Source organism: Zootoca vivipara, chromosome 3 (assembly GCF_965207765.1).
Source record: "Zootoca vivipara chromosome 3, rZooViv2.hap1.1, whole genome shotgun sequence".
NCBI classification, from domain to species: domain Eukaryota; kingdom Metazoa; phylum Chordata; class Lepidosauria; order Squamata; family Lacertidae; genus Zootoca; species Zootoca vivipara.
Window position 1 is genome coordinate 83,210,775 of NC_142586.1, and position 18,974 is coordinate 83,229,748.

Consider the following 18,974-nt stretch of genomic DNA (forward strand, 5'->3'; position numbering starts at 1 on the left):
GCATGGAGAAACAACTTTTAGTAATGTGCACCAACATGCTGCGCTTTTACATTCAAACCATAGTTTGTTTTTAACTACGGCCTAATGTCATGTGTGAACCAGGCCAGAATCGACATAAGTTTAAGCATGTCATTTGGGGCATGGGGCTGTTTAACAAAGAAGCAGAGGTGAGTGACAGTTGTACAAATTCAACTTTTCTATGTTCATGCCTGTCTTAATTAAAAAGTATTTTGCTTGGTATGGAAAGTGAGGATAGGTGAATAGATGAATGAATTTTCACAGTGTGACATAATTCTCTGGACACTAGTTTGTCCGCTACCTATTCTATTTGTTGTTGTTCCTTCCTGGGCATGGGAGCCCATTTCATTAACATAACACAAGCCCCACCTTTCCTGTGTGTCTTCAGACCACTGAAGTCAGCCTCCTTGGCACAGGGTGAATGAGCATAGAACTCTGTCTTGCGCTTACGGCCCCACCCAAAAAACAGCTGTACTGTAACCAGCCTCATTACTTGCTTTCTAACCATGAAGGGTGGGGGTGGGATCTCCTTTTCTGGATATTCACTTCAATTACTATCAATGGCCAGGTGAGAGGCAAATGGCATACCTGTTTGTGTTTGTTCACCACAAATTTACGAGTGTTTGAGCACATGTTATGCATGTGTTACTTTCAAGATGAAGGTGCCGCAAGACATTGGACATTGGCAGCAATTTTTTGGTAAAACAATCATATTATTTATGTGTTCTCTGAGAAATAGAAAAGTGGAATATAAATTTATTTAATAAATGAGATAAATGTAGTCATACTCCAATTATACTAGGTGCTTCTTCTTCTTCTTCTTCTTCTTCTTCTTCTTCTTCTTCTTCTTCTTCTTCTTCTTCTTCTTCTTGTTATACCCTGCCTTTCTCCCTAGCAGGGACTCAAGGTAGCTTACAGCTAAAAATAAGAACAATTAAAAATATAGAAAAAATAATCATAGAAACAATTAAACATTGATAGTGTGTATATATTATATATACTGTATAATCTATTAATACTAGTCAACTGGCTTACAATGCAAATACTCACTAGACTGCTGTTGCTTTAAGCTGCTTAATTAATCACCATTTATTTATAAAATATTTCCAATGAACACATTAACATATTCTGAAGACTCTACTGCTGTGACTTGGAAAGACAGTAGGCCCATTCCCTCTTAGTCTTTTGCCATCTCCAGATGTCCCGCTCCACTTCCCATTCTTTCAAGATACCTTGATGGGAGAGTAAAGGAACATTTCTCTCAGCATCATTGCTGTTCATCACATCATAAGCAGCTGGACTAAAGATTCCACACTAAGAGAATGGGGAGTATGGCACTTTCATCTGTTTCTCCTTTATGATAACCCAGAAGATGCAGGGAGCCTGTATGGGGCAATTGCTTAGTAACTCAGGCAGCAAGTTTGAAACTTTCCCATCACTCTGCATGCTATTATGTAAGATGTTTGTTGTAGTAACCAAATTGCTTTATCAGGTGTAGCCAGAGACCTAAAATCTTACAGAGCTAATCTCACAGAGCTTTAGGCATGCAACACATTGAATTGTTAATGTTACATATAATCTCAAAGTCTAGGGGTGAATATGGAATTCTGCTTTTAAAAAATACTATTGGATGATAACCTTATGTTAGCCCTCTTGTGGTTTGAAATGCAGGACGGGGAGGTGTTGGCCTATCTCGTTAATGCATAACCTTTTACTTGCGCTATCTTAATAGAAATATTTAGAAATTTAACTTGCAGTTAGTTTGTACACTTTATTTTAATCAAAATGTGATATACTACACACACATAGAGAGCGAGTAGAGTAGATTAAATACAATGGCCTGCTTTCCACATAAAAAGCCAGAGTGAATGAAACTATGGTGAGGGGAGAGAGACTTTGTGCTGGTCACCAGGCAGTGGCATTTTCCACCTGCCTTGCCCCACCCTCCGGCCCTAGGAGCCTTCACAAGGAAGCTTCAGAGGAAGAACAGGGAGGGAAGAGGAACCTTTGCAACAGAGTTGTTGCCACATGCATTATGTGTACGTGTCTTTTAATAAACTGAATGAATAGAGTGGAAAAATGTGAGTCATGGGGGTGGGGAGTGTGTGTATATGAATTAAACTGCTTAGTTTATTTTATTGGTTGCTATTTGTTAATGTTAATACTGTTTTATGGATTATGAATTCCGTAGTACTTTGTGAATCCTATGATATGACTTTTGTTGTAATTTTGCTGTTTAGCCTATTTTTTTAGTTGTTTTGTTAATAGTTTTTAATAGACTGTAATTGTTTTACTGATGATTTATAATTGTTTTACTAAAGATTTGTTAATTATGCTACATGATTTATGTTGTATTTGTGGTGTTCTGTTCTGTTCTTGCTATTTCTTGTTTGTAAGCCGCTTTGTGATTCATGTGAATGAAAAGCAGCATAGAAATATAATAAATCACATCAAGAATGCTAATACACAGTAAGCAAATCACACCATACGGCAACCTCCTCACTTTGCCTTGCAGTTTAGAAAGCAGCCCATGCCACTGGCTTAAGATTGTATGTAAACAGGCTTTCGTAGTGTGTTTTTCCACTGAGAAAAAGCAATGATGAAACCATGGGTCACACATAATACTAAATCAGCATTCTTATTCCTTTACTCCCTGCATGACAAAGGGGGGGGGCAGGCGGGCATAATTTGAGCAATGTGTTTGATCCTGGTAAAGCATAGTTTAACTATGGCTTACTATTACAAGCAAACTAGGCCATTATATAGGTTCCAGCTGGGCAGTCTAATCACTTGGTCCTCACTTGAACACATCTTTTGAAGTGGATTGTAGGTTTGAAAATGCTTCTTTGCACACTGTGGCATTCTGAATGTTACAGGCATTAAATGTGTTAGCTTCCGTCTTCCTGTAGGTGGATTACCTCAAGTACCTTTCAATTTACAGCTTTGTAAAGCAATGTATTTTCCTATCTCCACTCCTTCTCAACAACATTAGTTTTCCGGGAGAGCAAAAATTACAAATAAGGTTATTAAAATATGTAGTACCTTGACTGGCTTTAAAGAGAGATCCTCAAAGGATTTTGGATCTGTAGCGGTAGGTACATGTTGTGTTTAGTTTATCTTGTCTGTGTATAATCATTTACATTTAAATTGTTATTCTTGTAGAGAGAGGGAGGCACAGTACGGTGCTTTCATGTGCCGTCGTGGTTATTGGAGCTGCAGCTAGCACACTGTGCCCTAAAAATATCTCTCCCGCTCAGCCAGGAAATAGGCTGAATTTGCGTTCAATTGTTTTTTCTTCAGAAGCAGAATTGGTTTGTATGTAGTCAGGACAGTAGGGAGGCTGAAGATGTATAGGAAAATCTACAAATGAGATGAAAAGCAAGGCTTGTAGTTGCCTAGGCTGGTGTTTTCTCTCCATGTGTCATCACAAAATCAGAGCCACAACCAATTGAGAGTAAGAGTAAGCCAACTCATTTTGTATTTGGTTTTGTAAACCAGGAAGGGGTCTAGTGGGGGAACAAAGCTAATAGCATCTTTACCTGGTGCCTGTTTTGACTACTAATTGGGTTTATATATATGCAAGGGGATAAAAAGAAGCACACGGTTTGCAAGCGATGCTATATGCACATCATTAATTCCGTGACTAGAGTAAAGGCCTCATGGAAGAAATGCTAACACTATGCTCCAATGTTTCTCATAAAACTAACAGATTCACAGTCAGAGAACGAGGCGTCTCCTGAGAAGCGGCCACGATTATTGGAGAACAGTCATGACAGGCCTGAAGAAACTAGCCGTTCTAAACAGAAGAGCAGACGCAGGTGTTTCCAGTGCCAAACAAAACTGGAGCTGGTACAGCAGGAATTGGGATCATGTCGCTGTGGTAAGGATTCTCTCAAACTACCCTGCCCCGCCACACCCTTGTATGTCTGGGGGGGGGGGAATCTGGGTCATGTTGTTGTGGTGCAGCTTGCCCCAGTGTAGAGAAAAAATAATGAAATCTGTACAGTATTGGAAGTGGCTGCAACCTTACAAAAAGTCAAGACTCTTAAATCCCTTCACAAGTATACTAAAGCTTTGCACTCCGTGTGTGAAGAGGTAGGTTATAAAGGTCAATTATACATCCAAGTAAATATATGCCCATTTGCTGGATTTTCCTTCTGGGCTGTAGCTCCGTGTTTCTGCTTTTGTGCCAACAAATGCATCATTCATCTGGTATTGAAGGCATGGGTCAATTCTAGTGACTTCTCACACATGGGGGAGTCCCAGTGTCTAGACTTGAGCTTCCATTCTTGTAAAGCAGGCACCCCCAGACCTCTGCCCTCCAAATGTTTTGGACTACCATTCCCATCTTCCCCTACCACTGGTCCTGCTAGCTAGGGATCATGGGAGTTGTAGGCCATAACATCTGGAGGGCCGCAGTTTGAGGGTGCCTGTTGTAAAGGTTTCTCTGCTCACTGCAATGGGAAGAACAGCTTTGTTTGAATTCAGGGATCTGTACATGGTACCTTGAGGGGTGATGCACAGATAGTTCTTTATTGAGGAGGGAGGATCAAGCGCAGTGATTCATCAGGAAACCAAGGGATCATTTGCAACATAGCAGCAATTATAGCAATTGCTTATGAGGCACCTTGAACTGCATAACAGATAAATACTCTAGTTCTCTCTCTCCCCCCCCCCCCCCATAGCAATGTACACCCTGTCTCCAGATGTCAATACTCTGTTAGAGGAACTAAATTTGTTGCTATGTATTCAGAGTAATCTCTGCATTCGCCTAATATTATTCTTTCATGGTGTGCATTATGTATGAATTAAATGGCCAGACTGTCCGTACAGGTATAACTAAGGGTTTTTACATATGTCTAGTTAAATCAACAGAATAAAGCAGGCCATCATTGCAGAACATTTAGTGCATACAAGCTTGTGATTTAAACATTTTTCTTGGGCTTTCTCAGTAAAATGCGAGCTACGGTAAATGATGAGAACCGCCGTCATTGTAACATGTCTCTGTTCATTCTGTTTGCCAAGCATGATGTTTGCACTAGATGCTATTCTATTATTGCTTCTGTCACAATTTGAATGAAGGAGCTTGTTAGTGTCTCTCTGAAGGATAAACTCACAGATACCAAAAAATCTATTTATTTTCTTCTTCAAACTCTTAAGTTTTATTTGAAGATGTAACTTTTTTGTTTCATATCACACTGGAAACAACATGCTGACCTTGTCTGTGGGTGTGTTAAAAATGTAAATAGAAATTACAGATATTGAGTGTTTGTATCACACTTTAGTCATTATGTGCTAACTAAATTGCACCATAAAGACTTAAAGATACTATTTTTAACAGCCAGCTTCTGGTCTTCAAGTAATATCTTCAAACCCGAATACTTATAGGTTTATATGTTCAATCCAGCATGGTTTTCTTTTTTGCTTTCTGACTAGACAGTGTTGCCCTTTGAAGTTCCTTTGCAGGCACCTGGTATCCTCACTGGATATATTCCTGTTTCATTTAAAGTTCATAAACTTAATTACAATTACATTTGCAGAAAAGTCCACTTGAAAACATGCAAATGAATGCAGAGAATGGCAAACCAAAGAACCCCCATCCTGTTCTCTGTGTTCAAGTTGCATTCTTTTCCAAAGTAAGAGTTCCTTGATGGCCTTTTTGAGCTTCCAAATGTTTGTTGATGCATTCAGAGATGAGAATAGAAGATGCTAATTTGCAGCTTAGTCAGCATGTTAACCACAGGATGCTTAGCAGACCCATTTCCAGACCTATTAACTGCACTACCATAATATTTTAATAACACAACACTTTGTAAATTATCTACTTTAGAAAATACACAGCAGGAAAGCTTGATAAATATGGATTTTGGAAGGGTACATGAAGCATGGATTATAATTATTAGCCTGTATCTGAAGTGGGCATGTCAGGGGCTGCTATAAGGCAGGCCGGTGCTTATGTTGAAACTACCTTGACATGTTTGCAACTATTAAATTTTAAGTTCCTCAAGCAGGGATGGGCGATGTTGTAGCTTAATCTATACTACCACATTCATGGCCTGACAAATATTATTCCTGCTGCTTCTCTCCTCTGCCTCTCCCTCCCAGTAAACAACAGCACCCTGCCTGCTGGGAAGCTAATAGAATGGCTCCACCCACCCAGGAAGCAGCCTCTTGTTTAGTGTGATGTCCATAACTCCATGCCAGGGAAAAAGCACTTCCCGTGCCTAATAGGCTGAGCTCGAATCCTGGCAAAACAGAGCCACGGTGCTTGAATGGTTCCCATGTCTGAAATATTTGTTTTAATCTTTCACTGTTAATTTTAATTCTCTCTAAAATGCTTTTAATTACTTGTTTTTTAATAGATAATTTTAATATTTTTTACAAACCACTTTGAGGTTTTATTAGTCAAGCAGTATATACATTTTGTCAAATTTAAATAAATAAAATTCTGTACTGTTTGTTCAGTGCATTATAAATTCAATAAACAGTGCACTGCCATTGGGGAAATTTTATGTGGTGGTTATGGCATATACAAACAATATTAGCAGAATCCACATAAGCAAAAAGCAAATCCCGGGAGCTGGCTCTCTATTGTTGGCTGATTAAATTCTTTGGTACCTTTTCCATTGCAGTAAGTCCCAGACAATGGAGATACCTAAACAAATTACTGAGAACATTATTAAAGAATTTATAGACTATTTTAAAGATCTAATATTTTCACTATTAATATTTTCCAGCATTGTCTAGTTGAGGATGCAAAGTTATGTACAGAACAAAATTAGAAGTAAAAAAAACCCTGAAAGGCTAACTGGGGAAGTATTTAGAATAAGGGTCAGCTTGACCTTGCTGCTCCTCAATTTTTAAAACAACATAGAGGCTCCTTATGTCAGGTCTGCTGAGAAATTGCTAATTTTGATACTACAAGTGTTTCAAAATCTCTCTCTGTGTATTGCTGCTTAAGAAGTTTGAAGGACAGATTCCATTTAGGAGTCATCAGTGTGGGGTTAATAAAACTTGTGACTTACCCGATCTACTGGCGAGCTAGTACAAGCCAGAAAGATTGTTGTTATTATAGTATTCTTTGGGAATACTACTCAGCTGCTGAAGAATGAATTTTATTTATCTTCTGTGAGTACAAGTTCTTTCTACATATGTCATAGCTAGAAGGCAAGAAGAGGAAATTATCCATACCAATACAGATTAGGCCAACATTAACGAAGAATTTGTGGATTTCTCTATATTTCTGTAATTTTGAGCAATTATAGCAGCTGAATTTAAAATTCAAATAACAGAAAATAGTAATAAACATTGAAACTCTAAATTACTGGTTTCTGTGTAAAATAATAATAATAGGATTGTCTTTTGCAGATGTATAATTATGATTTCTGGGGTTCTTAATTTCTACCACTTTATTAAGACAGATTTTAGTTTTGTACCTGCTCCCTCCTTCACCACTCCAAAACGTGGGGCTATACCTGTTGAAAATATTTTTAAAATTTAAAAGTTTATTTTTGGAAGGCATGCCTTAATTATGTTTGTTTGCATCTGTGCATAAAGCAAAACAAATAGCTGGAACTTTGCACTTGTACTTTTTTTGCCTTTAAGTTTTTATTTCAGCTTTTATATTCTCAATTTTCGTTAAGAAAAATGAGTAATACTTCCCTGACAGCAAAATATGGCAAGAATTAGTTCTTTCTAAAGGATTAATTTCTACCTTTTCTTATTTCCATTTTGTTTTTTAACTCTTCTCTAGGCATTATTGAATGTCAGTTATTATAGAAAGTTGATAACATATGATTAATCTGTTCTGTAAGTTTACCCATACCAGGATGTTTGTGTTACCAACACTGCTTAATAAATGGTCATTATAACAATTTCCCATACATTAAAACTTCAACATAATTATGTTGAATTTCGTTTTCTTCTGACCTCACTTCTTACAGACCAAACCACCACCCCCAGAAAATAGAATAGCCTCTTCATGCAACTGACTGAAAAAGATCCTCGGCCATGAAAGCTCTTAATGAACTTTTATTCTTTATTTGTCATGAAGCTCTCCATTGTGCTTGCTTCCTCTCTAGAGTATGTTAAATGGCACTGGCTGTGTTCAAACAGTCTCATCTGGGCTTAATAGTTCTTATGTAAACTATAGTTAACAACTTTGCAAAAAGAGAGATCTGGTTTAAGGTTGTGGCTCATTTTGAAGTTAGCAGCCGTAGTTAACTGTTTCAGAGTAAAAAGGAAGCTCTGGTTAATTAGAGACTTCCTGGTTTGATTGCTCACACTGAAAAAGGAGTAAAGGAGCTGCACGCACAGGCAGAAGGCTTGTTCATAATTCTTTATTAAGCCAAGCTATGTTTGTCTGAACAAGGCCACTATCTGCTATGCATGCACAGACAGCAGTGGCGAGATTCTCAGTAGTGGAAGCCCTGTGCAATGACTTGACTTGCACAATGGGGTCCAGCCCCCGTGCCCCCTGTGAAATTGGCTTGGGGAGTTCAGGAAAACCCGTGAAACAATGCATGCCGGGAAGAGTGAGGGGATAATTGCTTCTGGCAAACTGAAATGCTTCCCCTGACGGAACGTTCACCTTAGTACAATGGTGTATTCCTTCCCAGGTTTCTCAGATATCTGCCCTTTATCCTGCCTGCCATGCTGTGAACTTTTAACTCTCAAAATAGTGTTTGCATTTATAGCATTGCCACGTCTCCGTGTTAGAAAATTTGCTTTTGCTTCCAACTTCAGTGTTAAGTGTCACTTCACTTACTGCTCATCTCCTGGATTGCAAGAGTGCCTCAGGTGGCACGGGCAAGAGGAGTTTATGGCATACTTTGAGAGGAGCAGGAGGGCTTCGATTCTTGGCTCTTATATCGTCAAGCCTGAACCACCAGCCCTTCTGCTGACATGCCAGCAGACTAGAGGCAAAACTGCCCCCAAGGCTCTGGTTGCTGCTTGAGTGCTGTAGTGATTGCTTAAATTATACTTGTAGTTGTCTAAATTTGTGACCCATTTCCCAAAAACTGTTAGTCCCTGTGATTTGTAATCTATTCTAAGGAGTGCTGCTTTTAGAGGTTTTCCTGGTATTCGACATGGTGACGATCCTAGTAGATTTGGATCCCCAGAAATACAGAATGTCAGTACTCTAGAATCTACCTTGGCCTCTTCATGACCTTTAAAACACCATTTAGATCGCTGTCTTTAACTCCTGGAGCTAAAAATTATTTTAAAGGCTTAGGTCTGCATAATTTATAGATTGCCATTTTCCATACATCCTACTTTGATGTATTGCTTATGCTTTTATAGCTTCTGAATCCTAATACTGTAATTTAAGAGAACCCAAAAGATCTCCTGCAGGTGAAAGGGAGTTGTGCTCTGATAACGCCTACCTTTGAGCCAAATTTCCTCCCCCCTTAATTCTTTCAACAAAGAAATTAGACAACTCAACCTTCTGCTGGCAAAAAAATATTTTAGTAGCTGGTAGGAAGAATGCAAGTCTGCATTGTCAAAGGCCATATTTCCTGGATTCCTTTGGTGGCAAAGGATGGCTCAGGTCTTCTTCACCATGAAGAGGACTGTTTATGGGGTGTTCACAGGACATTTACCTTCTATGTGCTTTGGGAGATGACATTTGAATACGGTTTTTGTTGTTCACCAGTGAACAGTGGGGCATGACTACTTCTGTTTACTCTTAAACCTTCCATAGAGCTTTCATGATTATGATTTCAATATCTTCCAGATCCACCAGCATTATTGCTACCAATAATGGCCCGGGGGGGGGGGGGAGCCACCTCTAAACAGTTTAGTGGAGATGAGAGCTACTGCAAAGGTGCTTTAAACATGAACAAGGCATCTCTTTGCTGCTGAAATATTTTCTTGTGTATGCGCACAGTCTCTTTCCCCCCATTCTCTTCTTTTATGTATAGGTTATTAACTGCTGACAAGAAATTCACATCTCATAAATAATGCTTAAGAGCTATTGCTATATAAATTGAATGTGTTATGAATTGTGATGGGGCTTTTTGTAGTGTGCTGTGCCTAGAGCAGTAAGAACAGAGGATGTCATTTTCATTAATTTCTAATGAGGTGCCAATTAAAGGCAAGGAAGGCGCTCAGAAGGGAAGAGTCATAGAGCTCCCCTGAATCCTCTATCCTGGGGCTGTCATAGGAACATGCCACCAAGCCTTCCCTGAAAATTCCATTAAATTACAATCTCATCTAGTGCGCACATAGACAAATTCAGCTTTCCTTTGATCTTCAAAAGAGCAATTTGTAAGATGAGTTCTGAGCTTTCTCACACAGCGAATTGGGAGAGGTGAGAGGAATTGCTAATTGCTAATGCACTTTGCAGGCTTTGGTGAGGAACAGAAATGTGAAAGCAGATTTTCATTCTGCGTCTCTCTGACTGGCTAACCTTTAAATCAACAATACTGGAGTAATGCCACTTTCCTACAAGACATTTCTACATGGCAGTTACGCCAGCCAAATGTTCAGATAGTGATAATTTCAAAGCATTGACTGGACTGTTTGGGGGCTTGGCTTCACATGGTCGATACTCATTTCATAAATGCACTATTAGTATCAAGTTTCAGTGGGCAAGAGTTCAACTACTAACATAAAAAACCATATTCCGCAATTTTAATAAGAACCCTGCTAAATATGAGCTGCTCCAAAAACCCTCTTAAGTAACAATATTAGTTCTAGCTGGCCACATTGACAAGTCACACAGAACTGTGGCTTAGCTTGATGTGCATATGGGCCAAAGCAAGCCTTGGGCTTCCTCTGTTTCCCTTCTCCCCCTGTTGGCCATGCAAGAAGAGAAGAATGAGTTCATAACTTTTTTCATTCCATGAATCATAGTTTGTAATGTTGGCATGACAAACTGTGGTTAATGGTAACTGTGGTTAATTTCAAAGATGTCAATCATGCTTTCTGATGCTTTTTGAAATTAACCATAGTTTCTGGTTTGGATGATCCAGACACCATGATTAACTAAAAACAGAAATGAAAGCTTCCAAACTCTTCTGCTCTCAACTGTGTGGGAGGAAGGGGTGATGCATGTCATATTAAACCCAGGATTTTAGCATGATATGTGAACGCAGCTGTTGGCTACCTGATTTGAATTCAAGATTACAGTGTAAATGTTCACATTAGCTGTTGCAGTTCCCATAGCATTGTGCTTGAAAGGGAGATTTTAGGTCGCTTGAGTTTCAGACTTGAGATAGATTTCCAATCTTGAAATCAAATTTCATGAGCAAAAGTGCTTTTCACTTCTTAAAACAGATTCAAGGCCATTTTCTTTCCTGAATCCAAAAAGTGATTCACTGATCATGGATTTTACTGGAAAAAAATTAATCAGCCGATTTTAGTGGAAATTTTTTAATCGGTGCTAAAGCTAACTTTACCAGTTAGTTTAGACTTAGATTTTTCGGACATGTGAACATTAAGCTGATTAACATTGAGCTAATCCTACTAAATCAGAGACACTAAAGACACTAAAACTCACAATTTGAAAATTTTAAAGGTTATGAAGGATTGGATTTACAGTGACTTCCTAGAGTGGCATGAAATTGCCAAAAACTCATAAGCTGAGCTGCTTTCTGCAGCAGTAAAGTCTTTACAAGGCTTACAATTATTGCTTAGGGGATTGGTAATGGGATGTGAAGCATTTCACCTCTGTCACCATGTCAAATCCAGCACCGGTCAGGAATGACAGGGAAAATTACCACCATCTGCTGACTCTTTAGCAATCCCTGTACGAAGCATATGCAGCTTTCAGTCTAGTTCATAGTGGTCATACATGGCCATATCTGAAGAATGACATTCCAGCTTGGGTTAATTGGCCATCAGTGTCCAGAAACCACACAAACTATGAAAACTACGTATTTTTGGTACTGAGGATGTGATGTAAAAATGCCCTAATGTTCTTTATTGAGCTATTTCAAGTAACTGCTAATGGGCAAAGCATATTAAGATGTTAACGGATGCATGACAGTTTGATAAGTTAATACATATGGAAATATAATATCAATATGTGAAACAATAATAATAATAATTTATTAATTATACCTCGCCCATCTGGCTGGGTTTCCCCAGCCACTCTATTAAACATTAAAAGCCTCCCTGAACAGGGCTGCCTTCCGATGTCTTCTAAAAGTCTGGTAGTTGTTTTCCTCTTTGACATCTGTTGGGAGGGCGTTCCACAGGGCAGGCGCCACCACCGAGAAGGCCCTCTGCCTAGATCCCTGCAACTTGGCTTCTCGCAACGAGGGAACCGCCAGAAGGCCCTCGGTGCTGGACCTCAGTGTCCGGGCAGAATGATGGAGGTGGAGATGCTCCTTCAGGTATACTGGACCGAGGACATTTAGGGCTTTAAAGGTCAGCACCAATTGTACCTTTTAATTTCTAATGATGGCCTATTGTTTAAAGTGTGTATGGAATCCTTAAACATGTTATGCTTTGCATTAAAGGCTTTCACAGCATATCTCCAAAGAATTATTTAGTTTTTCATCTGCAGAATGCTATATAAGTGTCATTGCTCAAGGGAATGCTATTTCAATTAAGCAGAATTAGACGTGTACTTACTTTCATTGGAAAGGTGGCACACCCTTAAGATATAAGGTACTCAGTCTGCCCAACTTAAAACCATAGGGATTTCCTTCTCATTAGAAACAGATACATGTGCATTCAGACAGAGACCAGATGGTATAGATAAGCTTGGTTGGGTTTATTCAGAGGACATTATGTTGAAGAATAAAGATAAAATACCTTTTTCAATTTTATTTTTAAGAAGTAACAAATAAAACAAAACAGCTGTGTGGCATTACACATAATTATATACAGTGGTACCTCTACTTACGAATGGAGCTTCGTCCGCCATCTTAGATGCGGTTTAGATAGGATTTTTTCTATTTACGAATTTTTAGATAGGGTTGCTTCGCCTTACTAATTTTTTCTCCTAATGCATTCTTATGGGATTCGACTTAACATTTTTTTCGACTTACGAATGTGCGTTCGGAACGCATTAAATTTGTAAGTAGAGGTACCACTGTAGCTTAGTTCAATAAAACACACACAACAGCAATAGAGTTAAAAAACGCTCCACCACTTTTCCAAATAATAGGTGTCTTATAGATGGAAAATATAGTATATAATATCTTCTGTGGATTAAAAGTCCTTTTAGTACATAATATTCTTGAGGTAAATTCCCTTTGACCAGAGTATGTCGTAGTTCAGAGCCTAGAACGCAGATGACAATTTTCGCATTGGCATGGGGGAAATGCTTTTAGGAGAGAATGTGCTTAGAGCAGGCTATTACTGAAAAACAAATAAATAATGAAGAGGAAATGGCTAGGTGAATTGAAAAGTTTCCCTTTCATAATCAGCAGGTCTTTGTAGGACTTCAAAGTTAGTACCGTAATTAGAGTTTGAGATTGAAATGTGTGTGCCTCATAAAATCCACACTGGACTTCCAGCAAAGCCTGAGGCACAGCTTCACTTGTGGCCTCCTGTCAAGATTTTAACATTGCAAACTTGCATGAAGTTTTGTCTCTTGTTTTTTCAACCATCATGGTTCCTGGATTAGAGCAAAAATAATAAAGTACACACACGTGTGTGGGGGGGTGTAAGGTAAAGGACTCCTGGACAGTTAAATCCAGTCAAAGGTGACTATGGGGTGTGGCGTTCATCTTGCTTTCAGGCCGAGGAAGCCGGTGTTTGTCCACAGACAGCTTTCTGGATCATGTGGCCAGCATAACTAAACCACGTCTGGTGCAACAGAACACCATGATGAGTGCCAGAGCTTATGGAAACACAGTTTACCTATTTGTCTACTTGCACTGCCATGCTTTCAAAACTGCTAGGTTGGCAGAAGCTGAGATAGAGCAACAGGAGCTCACCCCGTGGCGGGGATTCGAACCGCTGACTTTCCGATTGGCAAGGCCAAGAGGTTTAGACCACAGCTCCACCAGTGTCAAACACCCAGCATATTAGAACTGCTTAGGTGAAATTATATATATTAATATTCTTCTTTGTTTAAAAGAGCTGAAACTGTTGTCCAGACTTCAATATAAAGACTCATGAGATTTGAGGGCAGTTGTTGTATGTGAACTTTTGTCTGCGTTGTAGTACTTATGTCATGGGAAGCCACTTACAGCTGAACTAGTCTTGCCATATGTTAGCAGAAGAGAGCCATGTGCAGATACAAACTCTTAGTTGCTGGGCCTGGACAATAGATTGAATGAGGAGTGCAAGCTTCATTTGTATTAGATGACCTATAGATCTGACATATGTTGTGTACATATCTACTATATCTTCACACACACAAACCACACCCATGTACATGTATGTATATAGTCCAAGGCATATGAATATTCTCTGCTTTGTGAATGAGGGATTACTATACTTCAAATCTTTAAATTAGATCCTAACTTAAGGGTTTGAATTTGGAACACATAGACCAAAGCTCTCTTTTTACAAGAAAAGATTTGATGAGGGTTGGATGGAGGAACAAATTGGGCACATTTACTTGCTAATGTATCGGCCACTTTGACACAGGTGATGGCTCAAATAGTTTCCATTGCAGCAGATGTTGGTAACTACTGTATTTTTGTCAAAAACATAGCAAAGCTTAATTGCAAATACACTGAAATGTTTAAAACATGAATCTGTAAAGCCTGTTACCACTCTTGAGGTTAAAATACATGGACCTATGTAAATGCCTCTGGAGCTTCTATAATAGACAAAATGTCTCAGCCTGGAAACTCGGCATTATTTATTCTTGTTCCTTATTAATGTCTTATCTGCCTTGCATTTTCATTGGACTGAAGCAAAAAACAGATGATACACATATATTATCAGGCTGCCTAGTACTGCTTACTTGTTTTAATTAAATTTTTGGATACACTTTGACTTTTTAATTAAATCCTCAGTGTTGGGGAGGCATGTTAGTGTAGATAAATGCTCCATGCAGAGACTTCTAGAGGTATAAATACTACTCTAGGAAAATGTTCTATGTCCACAGATTGTAAGAGATGAGTCCAGAACTGAGGCTCAATGAGGTAGCTCAGGGTAACAAGTAGTGCAGTGTAGCTGGGTAACAAAATTCACAGCTAATTTGAATTGAGATAAGGGGCAAGGGCTTTTCATAAAACCTTTCATCACTGTCAAAAAGAATGGCCAATTTTCAGTCATTTTGATAGGGTTGCTAGAAGAGAGGTGCAAAAGTGTTTGAGTCACCCGTGATTGAAGTAGATGAGGATAGGAAACATTTCCCTTACTCTAAATGAGCTTCATTTGCCCTTAGTGACATTGCCATGTAGCCAAATCTGATTGACCGTGTAGTGCAATGATTTCATTGCATCCAGTACGTGACCCCTGATTGGCCAGGGTAACTTGAGGAAGCATAACAGAGAGAACACAGTTGACTTAAATCAGTGGCTGTGAATAACTGCAGAGAAATATGGTTATGGTGTCTCTGAACTCTCAAAAGAGAAGCAGGGAACATCCAGTCCAAGCCTACATCTGCTCTGAGATAAAGGTATGCTGAGCTGCTTCCAGAATTATTAATATAGGTCTGCCTTGTAAGTAGAGGCTGATTGTCATTTCACAATTAGTGGTGTCATTGTTTTTGTGGAAAGTTTCAGTATACTTTCCCGCCCTTATCCATTCCATATCCTAGTATAGCCAGAGGAGGGCATGTATTTGAACTCTTTGATATATCCTAGTTCAGTTCGTTCATACTATATTGTTTTAGTTATCAGTTGTATATTTTTTTATTCCCCCTGTCTCATATATGTTGTTTTATATTGCTTCTCAATTTTTATTGCATTTATTTCATAAAATGTATACACTGCTTGATCGTAAAAAAAAAAAAAAAAAAAAACCTCAAAGTGGTTTACAAATAAAATCAAGAGAAATTGGACCCGGATATTGCTCTATGATGAAGGGTGGGTTAAAAAAATTTTCAGACAAATGAAATACGACTCAGTTCTATAAGGATTAAACCATGTAAGAAAGGCTCCATAGGGAAATTAGTTTATTGAATTTATCAAGTATGTACTGAGCTTGAGGTGATGTTCTGGGCTTCTGTCACATGTACAGAGCAGTGCTTCGTAGTTCCAATGAGATTAAGCATCTCAGGCTTTGGTGGCCAGTTCTGTTTTGGAATACCAAGGTGGTGATCATTTCTAATTGTTCAATTCCTGGAAGCAGATTTCTTTTTTCTAAGTTAAACATTCATTCTTCATTCACACTATTCACAGTTGATTCATATTATATCGAGGGCATTGAAAACAGATATACTTTGAGAAAACTAAAGGCAGTTTATAAAGAAAAGATACAGAACTTAGAAGTTTGACTGGCTGCATCAAAGGCCTCATATAAAGAGGAAGAACGTAAGGAGTAGATTGCACTACTAGACATAAAGAAGAAAGTGCATGAGCGCATACATCATAAAATTCTTAGCAAAAGCTAGCAACTAGGGTTTAATGGGAGAATACAATGGAAAAAGACCTCAGGTTCAATTCCTCGAATTACCAGGTACTGCTCAGAAAGGCTCCTGTCTGATAAATAATTTATTAAGGTTTATTATTTAATATTGTGCTTAGTATGCAAAATCTCTTAAATGGTTTACATAGAATGCAATAAGATTTTTTTAAGATCACAACCAAAAATACAAATCAGTCAATAAAAATATCAATAGAATTATTCAGTAAATTACAGTAGGAGATTAAAACAAAGCAGTGTGTTGAGTCTTATGATCTACCACCTGTCAGTGTAGCCAGCATTGAATTAATGGCCTGATTGAGGCTATGGCAGCTTCCTTTTTCCCTAACTAGAGTTTCTACTACATTCCATCTTTCATATGGTTAGTATTTTTATATCTATAACTTTTCATGAGGGCACGAAAGGAGGTCTAGAAAAATATTTAACATGGTCTATATCAGAAATGCGGAACCGGTGGTCCTCCAGATGTTTTTGAACTAAAACTCCCATCATCCTTGGCTATTGGCCGTGAGGCTCAGGCTAAGGGGAATGATGATGGACTCCAGTAACATCTGGGTGACCGTAGGTCACCTGCTTGTTGTTTAGTCGTTTAGTCGTTTCCGAATCTTTGTGACCCCATGGACCAGAGCACGCCAGGCACTCCTGTCTTCCACTGCCTTCCACAGTTTGGTCAGACTCATGTTGGTAGCTTCAAGAACACTGTCCAACCATCTCATCCTCTGTCGTCCCCTTCTCCTTGTGTCCTCCATCTTTCCCAACATCGGGGTCTTTTCCAGGGAGTCTTCTTTTCTCACGAGGTGGCCAAAGTATTGGAGCCTCGCCTTCACAATCTGTCCTTCCAGGGAGCACTCAGGGCTGATTTCCTTCAGAATGGATAGGTTTGATCTTCTTGCACCTGGTCACCTGCCCCTACTCTATATTCTGATCCAAAGATCAGCATTTCATGTTATGTTGAAAGGCTTTAATAAGTTTTGTGCTTATATTTTGTATTTCTCCCACACACACATACTTCTTATGTGAAAGGAACCTCCAGTTTTCCATGGTGGTCTTGCACCATGGAAAGCTCTTACCTTTTTAGAATGCTGCTTTGCAAAATAGCTCCCTTTATAAGAAAATAGCTAGTCATATAGAAAATTCTTCACTGTACTCTTCTTGTTGTCCTGCTTGTTGTCCTACAGGTAAAACTCGAAAATTTTGTCGTCAATTTATTTCAGTAATGCAACTTAAAAGGCGAAACCAATATATGAGATAGATGCATGACATGCAAAGCAAGATATGTCAAGCCTTTATTTGTTGTAATTGTAATTATTTGTTGTTAGGCGGGTCAATTATAAATGGAATGTAATTAATGAAATGTAAGTGATGTTTATTTTTGTATTATTGTAACAATTTGTTTTATTACTGTGGAATTTCCAAAAGAAAGCATTTGTAAAAATTAAAAGAAAAATAATAATAATAATAATAATAATAAGTTGCATTACTGAAATAAATGCACTTTTCGATGATATTCTAATTTTCCGAGTTTCACCTGTACTTCTGCTCATACATCTGGGATGCTCATACACATGCCCCTTTTCTCATCTAGAAGTGAATTTTAAGCAGTGGGTAAGCTTTCCAGTGCTTTGAGGCACGAGCATCTACGTTGCACTGTAGATATCACATGCTTGTTGGGTGATTCCATTAAGAGATCTGTTGTCTGCAGCGTACAAGCACTATGGATCTAAAGCATAAGCAGGTAGACCAAGGGAAATATTCCAGACATCTCTTTCAGTATAATTTTCCTGTTGTGCCTGCAGTTCATTTATTATTTCCTTGGTAGCTCCTCATATGTATGCAGTTGAAAAGAAAATGCTTTTTTGTTTTTTGTTTTTTTAAACACACACTTGTGTGGGTTTTGTTTTTTTTAAAAAAACAAAGCTTGTGGAGTAAACACGTTCACCAAAATACTTGAATACTTGTTGTGCAACCCGTGGAGCAACACTATATGAATATCACAGGGAGGAAGTGAAATGCCTTGGGACCTGCTGATTCAATCTAAGGCAGATTGTTTTTAATATGAGAAACTATAACTCCAGCACAAATGAGTTAACACTTCCCTCTAGCATTTCATTCCAACAGGCGAACGCCACTATGTTGGCAAAATCTCATACTTTATTATTTGCCCCGAAATTCATTAAAAATACATTTGAATAAAAGTGTATTTGAAATTATACACATGGGTGATTTACATGTTGGAAAACATGACCTTTTGAATTTCAAGACTACAATTAATATTTTGGGAAAGCTATGCAAACTAGACTTGCATCATTATTGTCAGATCCTTCTTGAAAAATTCATGTTTCACTTCAGTTCCAAAGTAACATTTCCTACAGAGTATTTCTCTTTTAGGAGCATTCTGGCATTCTTAACAGAAAGCTTGACAGTAGAACCAGCCCACTCAGTTCCAATTAAGG

The 18,974-nt window shown here is 38.5% G+C and overlaps 1 protein-coding gene across 1 annotated transcript in view; it reads left to right on the forward strand.

Annotated features, from left to right (window-relative positions):
- Window positions 1-18,974, forward strand: part of ZFAND3 (zinc finger AN1-type containing 3) — a 133,329-nt gene that overhangs the window by 105,051 nt on the left and 9,304 nt on the right. The window contains exon 6 of the mRNA XM_035108144.3: window positions 3,728-3,898. Within this exon, the coding sequence (XP_034964035.1) occupies window positions 3,728-3,898 (171 nt within the window). The remainder of the gene's footprint in view (window positions 1-3,727; window positions 3,899-18,974) is intronic.